Here is a 24,177-nt window from a genome sequence, read left to right as displayed (position 1 = left end):
TGAACCTGCAAATCTATGTAAATAATCCTTAGTCAACTGAGTAGTCCCACTGCTTGAGTCAGAGTTTGGAAGATCAGGTCCTGCACTATTATTTACAATGCAAAAGCCAACTCCTGCAAACACCAGTCTAGCTATTATACTCCCCCATGGCTAGTTTTTCCAACATTATATCACATTGTCTTCATAGAAATGTACATAGGAACAAATATACACAATTACACAAGCAACTATTTGCATAATCAGGACTGAAATTATAATTATTTTATTCAATTGTGACAAAAATCTGTATATAAGGCTTTTTTTAAAGATTTTTTAAATTGCACTAGTAAATAATAGCAAAATTTTAAAGAATAAATATAGTTTGAGTTCAGAGATTTTAGTTTAAACAGGCAATTTAATTTTTTCTATTTAATAACTGTTTGCACTTTCTTTTCTCAGCTGCTTGGTCATGTCACTGTAACAACCAGATGGCAGAGGAACAAAAAGGTATACACAAAGGTTCTGATTCAGCAGAGGACTTAAACATGCACTTACCCTTAAGCACATGCTTTTTGTAGATTCATAGATTCTACAGCCAGATAGGACAATTGTGATCATCTAGTGTGATCTCCTGTATTGCACAGGCCATGGACCCTCCCCAAAATAATTCCTAGCTTTCAGAAAAACATCCAATCTTGATTTAAAAATTGTCAATCTTGGAGAATCCACCATGGCTGTTGGTAAACTGTTCCAATTGTTAATTATGCTCACTGTTAAAAATTTACACCTTATTTCCAGTCTGAATTTGTCTGCCTTTAACTTCCAGCCACTGGATTATGTTATATTTTTCTCTACTAGATTGAAGAGCCCATTAATAAAAATTTGTTCCCCAAGTAATACTAATAGACTAATCAAGTCACCCCTTAACCTTCTCTCTGCTAAACTAAATAGATTGAACTCCTTCAGTATCAATATAAAAGCATGTTTTCTAATCCTGTAATCATTCTGGTGGCTGTTCTCTAAACCCTCTCCAATTTATCAACATCTGTTTTGACTTGTGGACACATTATTTCAGCAGCGGACACACCAGTGCCCAATACAGAGGTAAAATAATCTCCGCAATCTTATTTGAGATTTCCCTGTTTATGCATGCCAGGATTGCATTATTTCTTTTGGCCACAGTGTCACACTGGGAACTCCTGTTCAGCTGATTATCCACCATGACCCCCAAAATCTTTTTTAGAATCACTCATTCCCAGGACAGAGTCCCCCATCTTTTATGTATGGTCTACATTCTTTGTTCCCAGTTGTATATGTTTATATTTAACTGTATTAAAATGTGTATTGCTTGCTTGCACGCAGTTTACCTAGTAATCTAGATTGTTCTGACTCAGGGACCTATCCACTTACAACTCCCCCAATTCTTTATTATCTGTAAACTTTATCAGTGATGATTTTATCTTTTCTCCCAGGTGGTTGAAAAAAATGTTAAATAACGTAGGTCCAAGAACCGATCCCTGCGGGACCCCACTAGAAACACATCGAGCCGATGACAATTCTCCAATTGCAGTTATATTTTGAATCCTGCCAGTTAGCCAGTTTTAATCTATTTAGTGTGTGCCATGTTAATTTTATATCAGTCTAGTTTTTAAATCAGAATATAATGAAGTACCAAGTCAAATAACTTACAGAAGTCCAAGTATAATATATCAATACTACTATATTTATCAATCAAATTTGTAATCTCATCAAAAAAGATATCAAGATATTGCAGTGAGTGGCAGTTAAGCACACATTTAAGTGTTTTGCTAAATATGGGCCAAAGTGCCATTATATAATATACACGTAATAATCTGAATTTAGAAAAATCATGTATTTATAATGTAAAATGAAACCAACTTTTTCAAGCTTAATACTCCAAATCTGTCAAAACAAAAGTACATGTCTTAAAATGATCACTTAGGGCCCAGTGCAGCTCCCACTAACTGTACCAGAAGTTGAATCAGTGATTTATAGGAATAATAGAAATAGAACCAGGACCTAATCTCCCAATGGGGACTATCGGAGGATTATGGTTGACAGAATCTGGTCCTTACCATGGTACCACAATCTGTCCCTGAAAAGAATACTCCAACTTGTCTGTAATAATGCACATAACCCAACATAGGGAGGAAAAGAAAATTAAACAGTAGAACATTAAATATGAGAAGAAACAGCTTCAAAAATTATTGTGCATCTATCCGGCAATCACCAGAAAGATCTTTGTCACTTTCAAAGACATCATCAAAGGTATTAAATCAAAAGTCTTCAGGTCAAATAAATCACTCAACTACAGTAATTTAAAGGGAAATTACTGACCTTGCTCTCTACATTTTGTCAGCAAAATCAGGACCTGAAATACTTCAAAGCCCATTAAAATGATTTGTTTGAGAAAATGTTAATAAGAGTCAGTGAATTTTTTCAATCCAATCTTGATCTAGAAAAGATCAAAAATGATCCTGCCTTGAACAAACAGGTGGCTTAAGAAGAAAGTAAAAGAAAATGCCAGGATAATATACAGATATTCTAATTATTATATGTAGTTACAAAGAAGAGTAAATCCATGAAAAAAATATTTAAAACATATTTATAAGAAAAAATTAACAATTAGAATGGCCATCTTCATCTGAACTCGTCCTTTCCTTTAAATTATTCCTCAAGACACATTTCTGTTGCAACATCTATAAAAAAACCCCACCAAATTAATATTGGTAAAGTTAGACGGTCAGATGGGGGAAACTGAAATTTACATATATATTTTAAAAAGTAAATGTATTTTAAAAAAATTTGTTTGCATATATCACTTTTCTACACCCTGCATATGCCACTTGTCTTTTAAATCCCATTTTCCACAAACTAGCCCAAATCCTACTAGAGAAGACTGCAAGGCTGGGGCCTACAGCTATGCAGCAGGAACTTAGTTTTCCTATGTTCATGTACTATGCCTAACACAACAGAGAACTAAGCCTGATTGCAGTTTCTTGTACTTCTGCATTATAAATACCTACACACACAAATACATATATAAATAATAGCAGACATTATATACACTCATACTTGTCTAGTAAATATTTATTTGGCCATCTCTAAGACCAGTCTTGCCATCTAACATTGAAACAAATAAAGAATTTAACAAATAATCAAACCTCATGGTATTTTGACAAATTCCTGGAGTATTCCATGAAATGAACATTCTAGGATGCAACTCATACAGGAAATCACATTTCTCTACTGAAAATTCCATATGGGCAAGATTGTAACTATATGCTCTGCCCTGAACAAGGCACAACAACATGTTGTGGTGTATCTCCTGGAGCAGCCTAAGGGCTTGTCTACACCTACATTTTATAGCGCTCTAACTTTCTGGCTCAGGGGTGTTAAAAATCACCCCCCCGAGTGCAGCAAGTCTGAGCGCTTTAAAGCTCTAGTGTAGACAGGCTCCGAGCGCTGGGGGCTGCACTCCCAGAGTTTGGAGCTAATCCCCTGGTGGAGGTGGATTACTAGGAGCGCTGGGAGAGCTCTCTCTCAGTGCTCACACACGACCACACTCGCACTTCAAAGTGCTCCACGGGAGCGCTCCCGCAGCAGCGCTTTGAAGTTTCCAGTGTAGCCATGCCCTAAAAGGGAGACTGTGATTCACTGAGGAAAATCTCCCATCCAGTTTCACATCAGTATACATTCCCCAGCAGGTCAGTGCAGTTGTGCTAGATGGCATGTGAAGCGGGAAAGTCAAGACTTCACCCATTCCTGAACCTGTCCTGCCCTGCTGCATGGGGCCTTACCCTCCTTACTCTCTTATGTTGCCATGTAAACCAGGCCATGATTTGGCCCCAGCTGAACACTAAACTTTATTTTTATGTTCCAGAGAAGAATTTTCATTAGAAATACCAGGAATAAAATCAAAATTCTATTACTTTTCATTGCCTTTTAGAAAGCAAACCTGTAACGATTAAACAACTTTATAAAGTTTAAAACCAATATTACCCCTAGATGATACCATGTTTTGTAGATTTAAAGTGAGGGTTACGTTCTGTGAATGAATAAATAAATATAGGTTAATAAAAAATTTAAAGTCACACCTTTAACATCATACCTGTGTTATGTCCAAGTCTTTCATCTGAATGCTGCGTAAGGTCAATTGTCCTGTCAATTTGAAAGATTTTTAAGTCTTCATCATCTAAGGCAATATCTCCCCAAAAGACAGCTTTAAATAAAAGAGAGCTGAATTTAATTAAAGCATTTACTTAAACATTAAAACCAATCTGAAGAATACATTGCCATGTCAGAGCTCACAAAAAGATATATACCCAGATTTTATAATGTTGACTAGCTCATAAAAACCTAGGGAACATGCATTCTAATCCATTCCAATATTCCCTCATTTACCTTTAATATCCCTTTAGCTTTATTTATTTATTGTATGGACATTTTAATTTTGCTATTGAATTGAATACATGCAATCATACAAACATGACAGTAATCTTCAACAAATCCTTATATTTTCCCCTCTATAAGCACAATAAAAAAAAATAAAACAGTGAATTAAAGTCATTGTTTTTTTACAGGTTTCAGAGTAGCAGCCGTGTTAGTCTGTATTCGCAAAAAGAAAAGGAGTACTTGTGGCACCTTAGAGACTAACAAATTTATTAGAGCATAAGCTTTCGTGAGCTACAGCTCACTTCATCGAAATGCATCCGATGAAGTGAGCTGTAGCTCACGAAAGCTTATGCTCTAATAAATTTGTTAGTCTCTAAGGTGCCACAAGTACTCCTTTTCTTATTGTTTTTTTAAGATGAAGTCCATCAAAACAGGAGTTTCACAAAGATACAGCCCATAACATAATATAGCCGGGAAAATGAAGCCAGAAAACACTATTTTATCTTTAATATGTTTAGTGCATACTTTATAATGTAAAAAGAAAAGGAGTACTTGTGGCACCTTAGAGACTAACTTCTTTTCTTTTTGCAAATATAGACTAGCACGGCTGTTCCTCTGAAACCTGACTTTATAATGTGTTATATATACTCATCAGATTTTTTATCTGTTTCACAAAGACAAAGAGTTTTCTTTCCCATTATCCTCCTGCTTGACCTATATATTTCCTTTACATGGTTTAATTCACATTTTGTGTTCTCTGGCTACTTTGGCTTTCGTGACTTTATGGTCTCCTAGTTTTCTTCCTACTGCTCTGTTAGTTTCTGCTTTGGTGGCTCTTCCTTTCTACTTTTTCCTGTCCTCAGTAGCAGTCTTTCAGGCGTTTGGTCTTGGTCTCCTCTTCTTTCCTCTGTACACTTATATGAGCTCATATATCTTAAACTGTCACCCCTTTGCTGATCCCAACCAAAGGGCTAGGATCTTTGAACAGCTAATGGTGAAAAAGCTAGATGTGTGTTCATCTGTCTTTAGCTCCATCTCTCCCTCTCTTCAGGATGAAATATAAAATATAAAAAATAGATGCAAAACTGATGTCCAACTCAAGCTTGTGGCAAAAGCTAAACTCAGCAGGCCAGACCCTCAACTAGTATGTATGAAATCAATAGAGCTTTGCCAATTTGCACTAGCTGACGTTATTGTTTATGATCTTTCCCTCAAATTCTTCCTTCTCTCAGCCTTCACCATCTCTGACAATAACTCCATTATCGAATGAGTGACCCAAGCAAACAGCCTGTGTCATGTTCAACTCTTCCCTCTCCTCTCACCCCATATACAGTATGTCACCAATTTCAGTAGGTTGTTCCTTTATATAATTTCCACAGTAAATCATTCCCTCTCTTTCCCTACAACTAAAACCCTTGTCCACACTCCATCTACCGTAATACTTCACCTCTGGTGTCCCTATATGTTCATTCAAATCCATGCAAAGTGTTTTTGTTAATGCCTTCCTTTGCTATCACTCTAACCATGTGACTCCCCTAGAAGAAACCCTTACTGGCTTTTACTTGCTGTAAAGATTACATTTTCTTTTGTTTATTGATGTTTGTGTTATCTGTTATTTAATCAATTTTGCATCACAGAAGTTATCATTTGTAGGGTGTCTTTGCTGGGGAACTCCTGTGCAGTGCATACACATTCCTTGTATCTACAGCACTCACTCTTGAACCCAAGGCTACTAGGAAAAACATATCACATTGAAAATAACTTCATTTTATTTTTGTAACTGGAATGGCCACATAGAGCAACCATCATAATTTGATATACATGCTACAAAGGCTGAGTACTTTACATATTAAAAAATTACTAAAAATCAGTAACAAATAAATAGTAAAGGGCAGAGAGCCAGACAATACCAAATTGGAAGTGAAATAACTCCAGAGTTATAAACCATTTTTATTTGTAGTACTTGGTTCAAAATTAGGAGCTGAAGTACCAGCCTCATCATGCCAATTTTGTAAGCATAGTAAATTGCTTCCTTTATTCTTTAGGGAAAAAATGCCAGAATACGTACACTACGGGGTGCAAATGAACTCATTCATTTTAAAACAAAATATTTTAGAACCTTATGAGTAATTTATTTTTAAAGTTTTATTTATTACATAAAATAGCAGCCTTCTGGAAACAGTGTGTGTATTTGAGGGCATTCCAAATACCTTTGAACTATTCAGTCACTCTCTCTATCTATATATACTTTGAACGTCTTCTTCCTTAGAGGCACTGATTCAGCAGAAACATTATCCCTTCCAGTTCACCTCATCAGTAGTACACATAATGGACAGCCATCATTTTACCAGTGACCTGTTTCCTGTGAGTGGGATTCACTATTGCAGGCTCAGTGTTACCAATGGGAAACTGAAGCACAAAGAGATTATGTGATTCGCTCAAGGCTGCGTAGGAGGTCTGTGGTAGAGCCAGGAATGACTCTCAGATCTCGTATGCCCCTGTACAGTACCTTAACCAGTAGACTATCCTTCCTTTCTAATAATATGAAGGGTTAATATTATGAAGGGGTCTGCATCAATGGAATGAGTTACAGAAAATGATTTATAATGACAAATTTCTTTGTTGATACTTAGTAATGTAGTAAACTTAATGTACAGTAGTTACGAGGTGTATCTGTATCTAGACTAAGGTATGGAAAGAAAACCAAAGGCAAATGGAGCTATGGAAAAGGAGATAACAAAGAAAACTATAGGTGAGAAGCAGCCTCTCTCTTGAGACCTGATAGACCTCACTAGTGGAGGGAAGCTCAGAAGGCTGCAGACCCAGGCTTCAGCTTTGCTGGGGGACCTCGGATGCTTGTCTATATGCTACACACAAGGGAGATTTTGATCATATTTGTGCTAACACTAAAAAGAAAAGAAAAAAATAATGTATGCTCCCTGATGATACTAATTTTGTCCCAGTTTCTTAAGATTTCACAGCTCATATTTAATTTTTTTCAGACTTTCAATTGCTGGTGACAAGGGTGCTAACTGGCAGCAATAATTGCCATCTGCTAATGACAGCAATACACAGTACTTGTTTAGTATTGTTCTATGAGATGTCTGGTTGACAATTTCCAAGCAGAGCAGCAAAAAGGAAAGCTAAATTATAAAGAGAGAAAACTGTAAGCAAGTTACTCTAACTTACTAACTGTTTCTCTACTGGTACTATTTCAGAATCATCTTTCAAAGACACTGAGCGACCCCCTCAAAAATGATAAACAAAGTGAAGATATGGATATGAATTTGTTCGCACCAGAAAGAGTAGAAGAAAAGGCACGTTTCTGAATTCCTGGACACTTTTCCTATCACCTCTCTATACGGAAGGCAGAGAGAATAGTAGTGATAAAGAGGATAACTTTGCCATTAGCATAGCACAAGATCCAGCCTTGTTTGATAATGGAGGAGTTTCATAGCCTGTGTATTGACAAAGGTCTGTTCAATATTCAGAATTTCAGTGACAAATTTATAACCTCCAAGTGGGAGTACAAACTTAAGAAATGGTATCCCTCACCTCGTTTTTGAATGAAAATTACCAAATGTTATCAGAGGCATTGGTTGATTATTGTATTCTAAATCCACAGGAGCAGTATTGTTTTGCCTGCAAAGGCTTTTCATCACCTAACAATCTTAGCACCTTCATGACCCCAGACATTTCTGACTGGAAAAAAGCAGGAGAAGACTTGTTCTTATGCAAACAGCATGGAACTTTGCAATGCCATGGTTGCATGACTACCACAGTTACCAGGCAAGAATCACATAGACAGGGAGATGCTTCTAATGCAAACTGCTTTCTGGAAGGAAGTTTTAAGGCATATTGTGACAGTTATTGAGCTTCTCACTGAACACAGTTTAGCATTTAGAGGAAGGGAGGAAGTTATCACCTCTGAATGGAAATTATGTAAGTATTCTTGATGCCATTGCTGAATTTGACCCATTTCTAAGTGAGCATATCAAATGCTATAGAAACAAAGGGAAATGTCACCTGCCCTACATGTTGAACACCATCTGTGATGACTTTACTGAGCTAATGGGATGTAAGGTTTGTGAATTCATTGTAAATCAAGTCAAACAGGCAAAATACTTCTCTTTGACAGTAGATTCAGCTCCTGATATCGCTCATGTTGATCAGTTACCTATCATTTTACAATATTGCTTACATGGTGCCATATATGAGCATTTCCATGGAAATTGAAAGCCACACAAGAAAGTCACTTTTCCAGACTGTGAAGTCTTTATTGGACAAAAACAACACTGCTATTGAAAACTGCAGCAGTCAGTCATACAATAATGCAAGTAACATATATGGAAAATATGAAGGTCTTCAAGTTCAGATCAAAAGACTAAACCCAGTAGCTGTATATGTGACATGCACAGCTCATTCTCTGGAATTCACAGCACTGATTCTTGCCATCAAACTTTTTAGTTTTCTCCAGAAACGTTTTTTGTGTGTCTCATCACCCAGGCAATGGCAGCTTCTGTGTAACAATCTTACCTTGACTGAACAAGGAGCTCTCCTGGTCCGAAAAGCCCTGTCCGATATGAGATGCTGTCATGCCGAATCTTGTAAAACAATTCTAGTGAACTATGAGGGCAATCAACACTGTTTGAAAGAAGGAATGGATAACGCCAAGGAAGACCATGAAACTCAAAGTGAAGCACAACTGTTATACAAGAAAATGTGCCAAATGAAAACTGCATTTATGAGTATTGTGGGGAATGTGACACTAGAAAGATTTGACAAAACTAGCATAAAGCTTCAAAAGCCAGGTCTGGATCATGTTGTTGCTGTTGATTTGCCGACTTCCTTGGAAGAGTTTGTCACAAGCTTACAATCTCAGTTAGATTATTTTGAGGTGAAAGTAAAAAAAAATTGGGAAGTGATGTTGATGAGTCCAACCATGAAGAATACAAACGTACTGTAAAGCAAAAATGACACTATATTTGAGGAAGAAGGAAATTTGAGGTTAAGTGCTGTACCTTATTCTTGACAAGCTAAGTTCAGAAGTAAAAACAAGGGCATATTGTAAGGAAGCCATACCTTGTGGATAGTTCAGCACATCTCTTGATCAAGTACAAAGTGAAGAGGAGATAAAAAGATTCACTCAGGCACAGCTTAACACTTACCTAAATGAGCTAGAGCCTGAGCTTTTCACCAAAACATATACATGTTCAGGATTTATAAGATATTGTGACATTCAGGATAAGAGTACTACTTGAATCATCGCATTTTTTGCATGACAAAGATCTCGGTGATGTCTTCCTGAATATTTTCATTGCATTGAAATTGTATTGGACTGTAACCATTGCTAACTGTGAAGCAGAGTGAGCATTCTTTAAGCTTGCTTTAATAAAAAAATAATTTTCGATCAACTATAGTAGAAACAAAGCTTAATGTTCTTGCTATCATGTCAATCGACTGGGACTTACTTCACATACTTTTTGAGGATACAGTAACATTTGCAGCACTTAAAGCTTGCAAGATGCCAGTTTAAACACACAGCATTTCATTTGACTCGTAACGTTTAATGTTTATCCAATTACTATATAACCTGTTCATTGCCACTGATTTTCTTTTGTTGTTTATTCAGTAATATACATGACTTGTTGATTGTCAGTAGCTGGGGTACCTTTTTGCTTTCATTAATAACATGTTCACAACAAAAAAGGGGCCTCTGAAAAACATTAGTCCCAGGTCTCTAATCTGGTTAATGCGGTCCTGTCGGATTGTCTACCCTTTGATGCTTCCTTAAAGTATAAAGGGAGCAACTTCCTGATAATTGCCTTTTTCTGACAAAAAGGTTGGGACTGTCATGAATAGAAGGTATATCCTTCCATTAATTTTTGAACAAAACTGCAATGGGAGTTTTGCTCAGAGATCAGTGAAACATATCCCTTAATTAGTAAAACTAAACAGAATATTGCCACCATGAATTTCTGGAATTTTATGCAAGAGTAGAGGTACCAGTGCTGAATGCATATCCCTCCCCCAGTTTTAAATTTCTTAGGGACCAAAAATATTTCAAGAATGCAATTCAGGTGCTGTCTTCTCGTAGAATGCCTCCCTTAATTTAGTAAGAGTAAGCAGAGGAATCCTTGCCTGTATGAGGTTAGAAATTGTGTGGTGAGAAGATAAACAGTTAAGAATTCTTTTGACTCTCTTTTTGCAACTACTGGCAAGACTGACTTGTTTGGATATGTGTGTCTATTACTCCCTGTAAAGATAACTGTCTCTTGATAATTTTGCTCCAAGAAATGAGCAAGAGTCAGATCATTTAGTGCTTCAAAACAAAAACTGTGGAATAAAGCCTGCAAAATGACCAAAACAAAACTGGAAGACCTGGAGGTATTTGTATTGGGAGGCAATCTCAAATTAATCTAATTTCTTATCTTGTATACCATTTTGTTAACAACAACAAAAAAGGAATCCTAAACTTGCTGTTTAAAATTTATTCTCTTCATTTGAAAATGTTAACACTCAAATGAATTTAGAGAAAGTACTGTAAGTTTTTTGAATCTGAAACAATAGTTACAACAGAAAAAAAGTATTTCAGCTATCACATTATAAAATATCACATTATAAACAACCTTTTAATGGAATCAGATCCATGAGTCCATCAAAACTCCCAGGGAAAGAGCTATGGGATCTGTTTATGTAAAAGTTAATAGAGAGCAGATCCTGACTAGTTCTAGTGCAATATGTATTTTTTAATGTATTTAGTGTCATATTTAGCCAATATTCACATTGGAACTGAAAGTTTATGCACAATGTACATAAACCTTATTGATGGAGACCACTCACACAAACCCTGATAGATTCATTGATGAGGACAAGCCCACATAAAATCTCCAACAGGAGCTACAATTTTCTGTCACAGTGGAGAAGCGTTCATGCACGCAGGGTTCATGCTGTTGCACTTTTGCATCCCTACAAATCTGCATTCTCACCCAATCAATCAAGTCTTAAAGAATCCTAGAAAATTAATACACAAAAAGCAGTGAAGCAGTTAGCATTGCTACACACACACACACCCCTATACACCTACCTGACTTGAACCAACAAAAGCAAAGAAATGAGACATTAAGCAACCTAATGATAAATATACTCTTTTCCTCTATTCATAGGCACACACACCTTAACAGCACAACAACTACCACGTACCACAACCTTAATTTTGTCCCCTTAGGATGCCAGCCTCTTATTATCCCCTTTTACTACTGTATTGCGCACATTTCTTTACCAAGTTACCTTCCCTCAACATGACCAACTATTACACCAAATATCCACAACAAATATCTAGTGTTGGGGCAGGGAGGGGGTAGAAGTTATTTAGTAAAGGGATTTGTAAAGAAGAAAAAAAGGGGGGAAGAGTTAAGGCTGGAATGTGTGGTAGAAACCACATATAGTTCCCAACAAAATTTTGTGTATTGACAAGCATGTGCACACGCACACACACACACACACACACACACAAAGCAATATTTATATTAAACAAAGACTGGATGTTTTTCTAAAAGATATGCTGCAGTTCAATCACAAGTTATAGGCTTGGAGTAGAAGTGATTGGTGAAATGCTACGGGCTATGTTATGCAGGAAGTGAGACTAGATAAACATGACAACCCTCCCTCCAGCATTAAGATCTATGAACATGTAAACAAACTTCATATTTAATGTAAACTAAATACCAACAATTAGCTGATGTGAAACTTGTTTGGTGTTCATACTAATGTTTTTGCAATTCATTACCTATTAAATAAAACGACAAATCTAAATGTTCACAGCCATTTTGTAATAAGAAAAATATATTAAAGACTATACTAATATTGACATGAGTAAAAGCATAGCTGAGAAAAGGTTGTTGGCATTTGAACCTAAAACACAGCAGTTGTTAACACCAAACTAACTATACTTAGTGACACTGCAATTGACTTACTTAGGTACGAGGACAGTTGTCTGGCTATGCTGAAAGAATGACAGGAGACATTAGATATGGGTTTAATCAGGCTACAACTTTATTATTAGATGTCTGGGATTAACCTGGCAGATAGAATGTGTAGTGCAGATGCAAAACTTATGTCCCTCCAGCAGATCCACTGCCGGGACCCTCCATTCCAGACAATTTGTTTATGGGGGGCCTTCCACCAGCTCTCCCCCCCTTTTCATCCAGGTCCCTCCAGCAATTCTCTTGCCGGGACCTTAAAAATTCCAGCCACTTCGGGGGGGGAGGGGGGGACCACCATCTCCCCCCCAACCCTTTTCATCCAGGTCCCTCCAGCAATTTCCTTGAGGACAAAGTCACAAAGTTCAGCCACCAGGTCAGCCATGACATTATCGGGGATACTGTTTCTGACAGCTTGTAGTCCATCTTCATGTGGAATGTTGGTGTAGAGAGTTTCTCCATCCATAGTGGCTAGGATGGTGTTTTCAGGAAGATCACCGATGAATTGTAGTTTCCTCAGGAAGTCAGTGGTGTCTCGAAGATATAGCTACGAGTGCTGATAGTGTAGAGCCTGCGGAGAGAGTTCACATATCCAGACAATCCTGCTGTCAGGGTGCCAATGCCTAAGATGATGGAGCATCCAGGATTTCAGGTTTATGGATCTTGGGTAGCAAATAGAATACCCCTGCTAGGGGTTCTAGGAGAATGTCTGTGCGGATTTGCTCCTGTGCTTTTTCAGGGAGTTTCTTGAGCAGATGGTGTAGTTTCTTTTGGTAATCCTCAGTGGGATCAGAGGGTAGTGGCTTGTAGAAAGTGGTGTTGGAGAGCTGCCTAGCAGCCTCTTGTTCATATTCTGACCTATTCATGATGACGACAGCACCTCCTTTGTCTGCTTTTTTGATTATGATGTCAGAGTTGTTTCTGAAGCTGTGGATGGCACTGTGTTCTGCACGGCTGAGGTTATGGTGCAAGGGATACTGCTTTTCCACAATTTCAGCCCGTGCACATTGGCGGAAGCAATCTATATAGAAGTCCAGTCTGTTGTTTCGACCTTCAGGAGGAGTCCACCCAGAATCCTTCTTTTTGTAGTGTTGGTAGGAAGGTCTGTGGGTTAGTATGCTCTTCAGAGATGTGTTGGAAATATTCCTTGAGTTGGAGATGTCGAAAATAGGATTCTAGGTGACCACAGAACTGTATCATGTTCGTGGGGGTGGAGGGGCAGAAGAAGAGGCTCTGAGACAGGACAGATTCTTCTGCTGGCACGGCAATTGACTTACTTAGTTACTAAGGACAGTTCTAAGAGGCTTGGGTTGTAGTATTTCACTGTGATCCAACAAATATTTTAGCAAACGTAGACATTAGTTTGATTTCTATATGTGTTAACCAAACTTTCCGCTCAGGTGGAAAAATTCTCCTATTTGGAAAGTTATGCTTAAAACGGGGTTACAAACTCTGGAATTGCAGCATAATGGAGGCATCAGCAATTCTTTTTCAAATTAGGCTATAAACAAATTACGTGGACAGTACTGAAAATAGGTGCACAAATTGAAACGTAAAACTATGATTTGTTCTGAAAAAACATGCAAACGTTTGAGAAGGGAGATTATTCTTAAATATTTTGTAGAAATGACAACGTTAGGCTTGAGGAAATTTTAGAAGATGACAACATTCTTAAAGACAAAACCCTGAACTTTGTTGTGGTGGTAGAAGGCACAAGAAGCTGCGCTCTCATCCTCTTCACAGCAGCTGTGGGAGACTGTAGCGTAACATTAAAGAGTGCTTTGTTGAGGGGCTAGCTACCACCCCGTGGCCACAAGGAGAATTATCTGCTGTTTTAGGGATGTAGTGAGGCCCCTAGTTTTCTACTGCATACTGTGCCAGATCTGATGAAATTTTAAGCACAGTCAGCTCCCAAAAGCGGGAGTGGAGGGTACTCTGCATCTTGTAGCATTGGGCCTACTAACTAAACAGCAGGTGGTAAACAGGGGTACACAGGAGTTCAAAAGAGCAGTAGGGTCCACCCCTACCTAGTCATCATGAGCCATCTTACCCAGTAGCACCTGCTCTACAGTACACTCTCCCCAGTGTGATTCTGACCGGTAAAAGGAAGATTTTGACCCAAGTGTGCAAAATTGATTCTAACTCATTACAGAATATGACATTCACTGATTATATTTATTTTGCACCCCTGGTTTAAAGTCACACACTATGTGGGAACATTTCCCTTCAGTTCTGCACTTAACTTATCTCAAGAATCTTAAGAGATGTTCTACGCAAATTAAATAACGAGAGAGAGAGAGAAAAAAAATTGCAATTGACATGGAGGCCTATGATATCAAATTGACTTTTTAGTTCTCAGGACAAAGTCTGGGGTGGAGGAGGATTTGGATGTTTTCCTTTTGTATTTTGTATACAATACCTATTATGACTAATTTTTATTTTTATTTTGAAGTTTTTATTTAATAAACATGAATAAAGGGAAAGTAGAACAAGCATTGAAAACAATAATTAATCCTCCTAAATGTTCATATTACTTAAATTCAGTAAGGAAGAAGTTTAAATATTAAAATGAACAAAACCAAATGAGCATAATAAGCCACAACAATATTAATATTTGATCTGAATTTTAAAAATTGTTTATAAATCCATTCAAACTACAAATGTTTCAAATTGGAACTTCAGTGGTGGCAAAACAATGAATTTTCTTAGCTAATGTATATCTATTTTATGGCTTGACCTTCAATAGGCTGACTTTCCTTGCAATACTATTGATAGAGAATATCAGGAAAGGTTAAACAAAAATCTGAAGTGGAGTCAAAGCTATTTTAGTTCTTAAAATTACTGGATTCAGGATCTGTAATTTTCCAATCAAGAGTGCAATGCATGGTAAAATCCATTAAAACAGTACTTCTATATATCTGTGAAAAAAAGCTACACAGCCTGGTAAAATTAGTGTTTTAACCCTGCACTTCCAATTGCACATAATGCATTCTAACATATTATTACTCACAGTTACTAATAGGCAGTTATTAATGCCAAGACAAAGCATTCTAAAACCATGTTTCAGACACCCCAAAACTATGGTTTAAAAAAATCAAGCTTAAAATCACATTGTTTTTCACCTTCCTTCTGATTTTTTTTCATCTTTAGGTGGAAACTGCCCACCCCCAATTTGTGTGTGATCATCTTAGGTTCAACATTCAGCCTTAAGTACAAATCTGCAGAGCTCCTTGTTCACTGGAGTGCCCCCTACTCTGTCTCTCCTGTTCTCTGAGGTCCAGGGAGCTGTCATTTTGTCAATTTTCTTTCTGCCCTAAATAGGACAGTCACCTTCCTCACTCATTCTCTCTCAAAGTCTCATGTTCCCTACCCACACCCTACATTCACTTAACCCCCATATTTCCTCACTTTTCCCTCCCAGTCTCCTATCTACTATTCTGCCATGACACATTCCCCTACACCTCCATCTATCTGTCTCCTGCTCCCCATATTCTCCTGTCTCACAGTTTTTTAACTTATTTACTAACACATATCCCTCCCTCCTGCCCATACCCTCTAGTTCGGGGGTTCTCAAATTGGGGGTCAGGACCCCTCAGGGGGTCACGAGGTTATTACATGGGGGGTTGCGAGCAGTCAGCTTCCACCCCAAACCCCACTTTGCACAGAGCATTTATAATGGTGTTAAATATATTTAAAAGTGTTTTTAATTTATAAGGGATGTCGCACTCAGAGGCTTGCTATGTGAAAGGGATCACCAGTAAAAAAGTTTGAGAGCCCCTACTCTAATTCTCTGCAGTTCTACAATCCCCTGCCTGGCCCTTACATAGTAACTAAAGGACCACAATTTATCTGAGAACCACCTAACTTCTTCACCACTGGAAAAATGGGAGGTGATGGCCACCTTTGCTTGGGGCAACCTCACTTTAATTAGAATAGATTAAATGACCATGGTAGTCCTATTGCTGAGGCTTCAATCTCATTGAGAGCAGTGCATGTTGGTGGCCATTCTGGGTAAGTTCAAACTTCAAAAACTTGAAAGTAGAAATCAGAAATTCACGAAAACCCTTAAAATTACCACAGACATTGTGAGACTTGGCAATGCTGAAGATGATATGGTAGTGAAGGCCCAGATCAGTTCCCTTTTGCAGAAAGATCAGTGGAGACAGGAAATCTCCATGCAGAAGGCCTCAAAGAAATCCCCCATAACTCATCACCCCATTATGATACCTGTGGTTTGCCTGCCCCATAGAACAGTCGATGTGGTCTGTTCCCAAACCTGATAGATCTACGCAAGGCTGAATCTGTCCATGAAGACACCCTGTGTCTTGCTTCCAATCACCCATTAGGGCAATACTTCCAGAGTCTTCCATTGACCACAGCTTCCCCCAGGACTTCCAGAAATCAAGCTGGGGGGAAGCAGGAAAAATAGTTCTGTATTATCTTTTCGGACTAACTTCCACAGGGCCATAGAGGGAGCAATGTACACTCCCCTTATCCTTGTCCCCAGGCTCAGCACAACCTGGGCTTCATAGTCTGCCCCAGTGTAGATTCCAGACCACATGGAAAGGCCTCTACAAGTTTCCAGAATGGTGTCACAGTGTTAGCAGCTGAGACCTCTACTTGGAAGGGGAGCATTTGTGCACAGAGGGTCAACTCTGTGTATGGATCCAGGAGGGAATTTTTTTTTGTAGACATTGCACTAGACATAAAAATATCTGAGACCCATATGTATGGACACAGCCATATGTTAATAACTGACTACAATGGTCCTGGCTAACTAAAACTTTAACAAATACAAATTCTTCCACAGCTATATGTGTCAAGAGAAATCAAAGTGTATTCTACATTGCTATTAAAATGTAATGTGCTAAAAAGACTCTTTCCTATGTCTTCAAGAAACTTAATATTTTTGGATTTTCCCACCTCTTCTTTTTAAAGAAGAGTAATAAAATACTCTTGATTGGAATAAAAAACAAATAAAAAATTAAGTATTGTTAGACAGAGCACGTAAAATTTACAAAATCTACAGAAATAGATAAAAGTACAACTGGCACTATGTTGAGGTGAGAAGACATCATGTTCTTGTAACTCTTGATACCTCAAGGGAATGAGCAAGAACAACAGCTATACCAAAGTTCCTCTACATGTAAATATTAAACCATGAGAATTTCTGTGGAAGGGACAGAATTTGGAGGCAAGGCCATGGTGTATAAAAAAAGCAACAAATAAAGTGGAGTGAGAATTAAAAATGAGTTTAAATACAAAAGAGTTAGGGTTAAATATAACTAATAAAAATGATAATAGAAAATGGCAAGTTCTAAATACAAAAAAGGCAAAAGCTGAAAGTTTTTTTATATCTGGGGTTAAACATTATTAAAATACAGATATTTTAATACACAAAATCACAGTATTGTATGTCAGTTAAGACTGAACAAAAGGTTATGTATCTCACCAAAACCTCAATAAGCAAGCAAATTTAAAGTGATCCTTGTCCTCCTTCACTCAGAGATACGCATTTCACTACTAACACAGCTCTATACCCAACTCATCCCAGCCTTAACTCTGCTCCAGTAAGGATGCCAACTTTCCCCAAAATTCCCACCATTAAACATTATTGCCTTCATTCCTACAAGTCTTCACATTTGTGGAAGAGGTGCTGGAAGATTAGTTATGGTTGTGGTGCATTGTCTGTGATGTAAGGTGATGGTTCTATCATTAAAATGTGTGTTTCTCGCTTGAGGATTAAGGGTATGTACTGCTAGATGCCCTAACTTTTCATTTCTTTGTTTCTGTGGTTAGGCATGCTTTGTGTTAGTATGTTATGTGCAGACCATCCTAAGTGATGCACAATGTTGTATTAGTGTCCCACTTCTTATTTTTTTAAATTAAGGAAGTCTCTGACCCTCTCTCTCTCAGATTACTTACACACAAAAAAAGCAGGATCTTTGTTAAAGTGCCCAGCCAACACAGTACATTACACAAAGAGGCATTTTCATGAGAACCTGCTCTCTATGAAAGTAGCCACTTCTTTGGTGAAGATCTTCCTCTATGGCACAATACAAATGATGATAGTATACAAAAATCCATTTATTTCCACTGTGTTAGCCCCAGTTTCATATGAACACATGTAACAACAGTATTGTATTGCTCTTCTAAAGTCATTGAAAGAAAGCTGATTGAACATTTTCAAACAAGATTTTTCCCATGACAAAAGTTGTATTCTGAATACAAGTTTTCATAAACCATTTTCTCAAAAAAATTATTGAAATGTTCATTTTTGTCCAATTTTTCATTTTTCTTTAGTAAACTAGAAAAGAACAGGATCTTCAAAAAGCAAAAGCTACATTGATGAAACAAGGATCTTAGTTAAAACATTTGGCTGGAACGAATGCTCTGCTCTTGAATCATCTGAACAGTTTTGTGAAGAACAGAATGTTCAACAAAGAACAAGCTACTGTGTCAAAGATTCTGTTGGTCATTCAATGGTTCAGCCAATTTCACTAAGAACCTGGTCTTCAAAAAGTTTTCATTCCTTTCTCAAAGATCTTCAGCACAACACAAATGTTCCAGGACTAGCAAAATCCAATATACATCACTGTGGTAATTGCCAATTTTGGATTCAAGGAACATTTGACAAAAGGCAGGGTTGTATTTCTCATCTAAACTGTTCAAAAAGACTTCTGCATGCCACATTGGAGAATGAAAGTAGCTAATGTAATTCTTGTTCTTTATCACTAGCCATTGCACATAAGGATTTGCTTATGATGAAAATTGAACAAATTATCAAAATAATTATATGAATCAAGAGAGAATCCCGCCTCTGCCTGCAAACTTTCACTTTGTACACATGTATGACTTCCCACTTTCCTCTGTTTTTAAACTAGAAAGGTCCAAAAGTCTTGAGACTCAAAATGTGAACTTTTTTTAAGGACAATTTTTAACTGAAGTGAGAAACCTGCAGATTTTCTTGAAAAGTTTCCAAAAATCCATATTGTGTAGTGAACATTTGGGGCATTTACATTGCATTTTCACACAAAAAGAGGGAGCTGAATGTCCACTTTAAGTAAAAACACAACCCAGCCTTAACTATGGCATCATTCCTACTCCTCCATAAAACACACAAACACCTCAGATGGGAAATCACTTTGACGTTTCACTCCATATTCTTTATGAAAACATGCTTATGATATGAATATGACATAACTGAAATGTACTTTATTCAAGATGGGTCTTGTAAGATATCATTGGAAAGGTTATAATTTACTGAACTTGATTATCCAATTTGTATGCCTGTATCTTTTCTCTACCTCAATTTAGGAATATTGACTATGTATCTGTAGTTCACCATCAACTTTGGGTGATGCCCACTGCTGACACTTCAGATACAACAATGGAAAAGCCAGACAGGGCTGACGGCCCATTCGCGAGGACAGTGCACTGTGAAAAGACTTGGCCTTCCTGCGAACAGTTCATACTGCCACTGACTCATGGATGCTGTGATACCACAAAATCAAGTGGTATTGTCACCTGATAATAAACATTACCTGGGACTTCTTGTAACTTTCCACTGGAAGGGAAGTGGGGGTTAAGTTTGGGAAACAAAGGATTCCCACCTTATGTAAATCCTATTTAAGAATGGGGAGGAAGGCAAACGGGGCTCCTCTTCTCCATGGCCTGTTTGCCCAAGAAGAAAGACTGCTAAAGGCAACTGAAGGGAAAGCCAGGGGGAGCCAAGACTGAGATGGGTCCAGTCTGAAAAGAAATATAACTGGAACGCTGAACCACAGAAACTTTGCAACCAGCCTAAAATAACATTTAGGGTGAGAATTTACATTTTGTAACTTGTTTCTTAAGTATATTGAGCTTAGCTTGCATGTTTTGCTTTATTTGGTCAGTAATCTGCTTTGTTCCATCTGTTATCTCTTATATTCACTTCAAATTCACCTTTCATGGTTAATAAACTTATTTCTTGTTTATAATATAACCCAGTTTATGTAATTTCTAACTGGGGGGACAAGAAGTTGTGCATATCTCCCTTCACATCGAGGGAGGAGGTGAATTTCATAAAACCTTTGAGTTTGCACCCCTTAAAGGGAGTGGGCACCAAAGTGTTGGGGCAAGCCCCTAAGGCTGAATCTTTCCGGAGCGGATCTCTGTTTCTTTGTGCAGCTGGGTGTAGCTCTGCCTGTGTGCTTGGCTGGAAGAGGCTTGTGAGCCTAACCCAGCAAGGCCAGGTAAAGGGGATCCAGGCTGGCAGAATAGGCTGACTCACTGGCATCCCAGAACATCAGGTGACACCCCAAAGGGCCCAAACCCATCAAAATCACACTCAGCTTCAGTTTCCAGACTGATTCAAGAAACCCTCCCAATGTAAACCATTCAGGTGTGTATAAAATATCCATATTAATGAGGCTACAGAAACACATTGCTAGTGTACTGTTTATGTAATAATGGATGGAGAGCTATAACAAAAGCAACAGTACAGTGAAAAAAAATACTGTAATTTTTCTCAAATATGTCCACCAGCTATCTTAGGTGTAAAAATATCATGACTGTCAGAGTTAATTTCATCATAGCACAGTGCCCCAATTGGTCCCATATAATAGACATGCTACAATAAATCATATTTTTATTTGCTTTTGAAAGCTCACATTCTTGGAAACAGTGTTAGGGCCAGATCCTGCAAAGTTAACATCTGAGTAAATTTACCTTTGTGAGTGAGACCTGACTCCATGGAGAAAAGTCCTAGCCTTTAAAATGTAATAATTTTTTAAATTACTTTTTCTGACAATGAAATCCAAAATTAGATCCATGTCTTCAAAAATAAGCTGCAAATAAAAGAATGAAAAAATCCACAGCAGAAACAAACCTTTGTGTTTTTCATTTACCACCTACATAAAACAGCTGCTGTAGCTAGAAGACAGACAGAGCAGCTGTTGCAAGCTCCACTAAAGATGCAAGTCACAGATATTTTTCTTTTGTCCAGAAAAAAAGACAGTAATTTCACCAACTCAATCAAGATGACTGTCAAAGCAACTGCTATTACTCTATGCAAGGATAAGGGTTAAATAGAAAGTTCTTATTTTTAAGAAATATTTTGTTGTTACATCATTGTTAATCAGCTATAATATGCTGGAGCTGTGTAATGTGGGGGGAATCTGGGTGGAGTGTAAATTCAGGCAAACAATTCTTTTAAACCAAAACCATTTATTATTTAGCATTTTAAGAAAACCTTTTAACTGTACTTTTCTCATCACACAACAATTGGATCAAAAATCTGAAGTGTGGATGAAATGTGTTCATAATATAGAGTACACAGTATCATGCGCAAAAATTGCATTTTATCTTTTTATTATCATTATGAAGATTGTTCCTTCCATCTTATTCTTGATTACTGCATACTATCCCTATGCAAGCTTATATTATCCAATATGACGTGAGGCCTTCTAAACCTATTATTTACTGAGATTTATAATACAATTATGACTACATATGAAACACAATCTGTAATTTATCACCACATGATTGTAAATTCTTAAATTGCAGTGCTTTATTTAATGCTTTAACTATCTCAAAAGAAGCACAGTCTTGTTTTCCTGCCTCCATAAACTCAGCACTTTTACTGAGGATGCGCCTTTTGCTTGGCAACTTTCCAGTTTTTATCTTTCTTCAACCTGTGGAGGTTGAGCAGGCTACTGAGAGCTGTAAATCAACGTTAATGGTGGAGCTGAATTAGGCATAAAAGGTCTGTGATGCAGCGAATGCTGAAACAGTAATAGGCAGAGTAGTGGCAAAGTGGGATTTCCAAGAGGAAGAAGGTTTAGTGTCTGGACGCTGACAGGTCACAAGCGTAGAAACACTAATCAAGTAAATGAAACTCTGATATAGAATGGATACCACGGGAACAAAGTGATCTGAAGTGGAAACTGTGAAAAGCTCATCTTTGAACAAAGACCAGCAGAGCAACATTTGTATCAAAAGTGCGTGCTTGTTCTTCTATCTCAAGGAAAAGGCATAGGAGTTCAAACAGCAGCTGAAAGAACTAGAAAGAACCAAGAAAATCGAATTAAATGAAACACAAAGAAAGGAGCTATGAAGGACACCACAAACTCAGACGATGGATGAGAGTTATGGAGGGACAAGAAAGGAGGTGAAAGAATGTGGCAGTTAGGAAGGGTAGTAACCAAGCAGAATGAAAACATCTATGGAGCATTTCATTCTAATCCCCAACAATGAGCATTCTACTTTTGAGGAGGAAGAGCAGAAGCAGACTGAGAATTAACCAAATATATGCCAGATCATTACCAAGATGACAGACAGAGAGAAGACAGGAATGAAAGGGAACCACCAGCAAGAAAAAAAAAGGCAAGTAAGCCCCATTGGGGGTGATAATCCTTCATTCTGCAGAACCCTAACCAACACTTCTGTAGCCCAGATTTAAAAAAGATGGTGTGCTACATCCCTTGGGCCAGGATTTCCATCACAATAAGGGCATAAATATACTGAAGGCGCATGGGGAATTCTCATGGATTGTAATCCATATGGAAACAAAGCACTCCAGTGAAGGAAGATTTGATACAGAGTCACTTCAGGGCTCCATGCAATGCACTTCAGGGCTCTACTATTGCCAGGTATGACAGAAGAAAAGAGAAGACTGAAAGACCATCTGATGGATTCAAGCATTTTGGATCACAGGGCAGAAGAACGCCTTTTGTGAAAAGGGACAAGGATGCGACAGTGGTCAGACAATTAAATATATTATTGCAGTGAGACACTGCAGCAGACAAGGCCAAGATAATTTTGGTCTCCACAAACAAAATATTGCATCACAGAGCAAGGAGGTAATGTTATTATATGGCTTTCATCCCACTTCACCTAATAACATGTTTAGTTCTAAGGCCCTCATTGCCAGAAAGAGCTTGACAAATTATAAGATGTTCAGAAAATAGCAAAATCCATTTCCCAGGAGTACTGGGATTTCACTTGAGGAAAGATTAGGCGCTAACTATGTTTAGTTTAGCAAAGCAGCAACTGAGATGAGAACATAACAGTTTTGGCCACAATAAGGTATATTTAATTTCCCAGGCTTGTGTTCAAGTGTGGAGTGGAAATTATTAGCCCTAATGAGTTGAAGGAAAAGGTTGATATTCGTCCATTTTTAATGTATTTTCAAATAATTTGTGGGACATGCACCTAGAGTTTCTGAAGAGCACATTTTGGAAATCAAAACAAAAAATATAAGTACCTGAAGGTTGTAAAACAATGAAGAGAGAGAAGGTTATTTAGGTTGTATTTAGATTGATACAAGGAAGCAAAACTAGGGATGGCCATGGGATGAAATTAAGTCAAGGAAAATGTAGACAGAATAGCAAGAAAAACTTTTTGACAGAAAGTTCTGCAAGTATTAGATTGGGGAATAGCCTCAACAGTAGTAGTGGAACACCTATCACCTAGAATATTCAAAGCCGTACTGAATAAAGTATTAGAAAATGTACTGTAGGGGACAATTGTACACTGGCAGGGGATATATTAGAACTGGGGTTCTCACCCTGGCAATCACAAATTCCTGGGAAGTTACAAACAGGTATCAGGGATCACAACTGTCATGGCCTTCCCATATTGCTAAATGGAAAAGAGGGTTGTGGTATAGAAAGTGTTGAGATCCACTATACAAGAGGACTTAATACATCCTTGCCATGTTTAATTTTTATGTTTATGAAAATGACAGAGAACAACATTTAAAAAAAATAAAACTTAGCACTAGAACTTAATAATGAGCAAAATTAATACTGTAGCTCAT

General features: G+C 37.7%; 1 protein-coding gene across 1 annotated transcript in view; it reads right to left on the bottom strand.

Moving 5' to 3' along the window:
- TLL1 (tolloid like 1) overlaps positions 1-24,177 on the bottom strand; it is a 205,610-nt gene that overhangs the window by 106,669 nt on the left and 74,764 nt on the right. The window contains exon 3 of the mRNA XM_038399352.2: positions 4,112-4,222. Coding sequence (XP_038255280.1) covers positions 4,112-4,222 — 111 coding nt within the window. The remainder of the gene's footprint in view (positions 1-4,111; positions 4,223-24,177) is intronic.

The sequence above is a fragment of the Dermochelys coriacea genome, chromosome 4 (assembly GCF_009764565.3).
Source record: "Dermochelys coriacea isolate rDerCor1 chromosome 4, rDerCor1.pri.v4, whole genome shotgun sequence".
NCBI lineage: Eukaryota > Metazoa > Chordata > Testudines > Dermochelyidae > Dermochelys > Dermochelys coriacea.
This window is presented reverse-complemented; position numbering and strand designations above follow the sequence as displayed.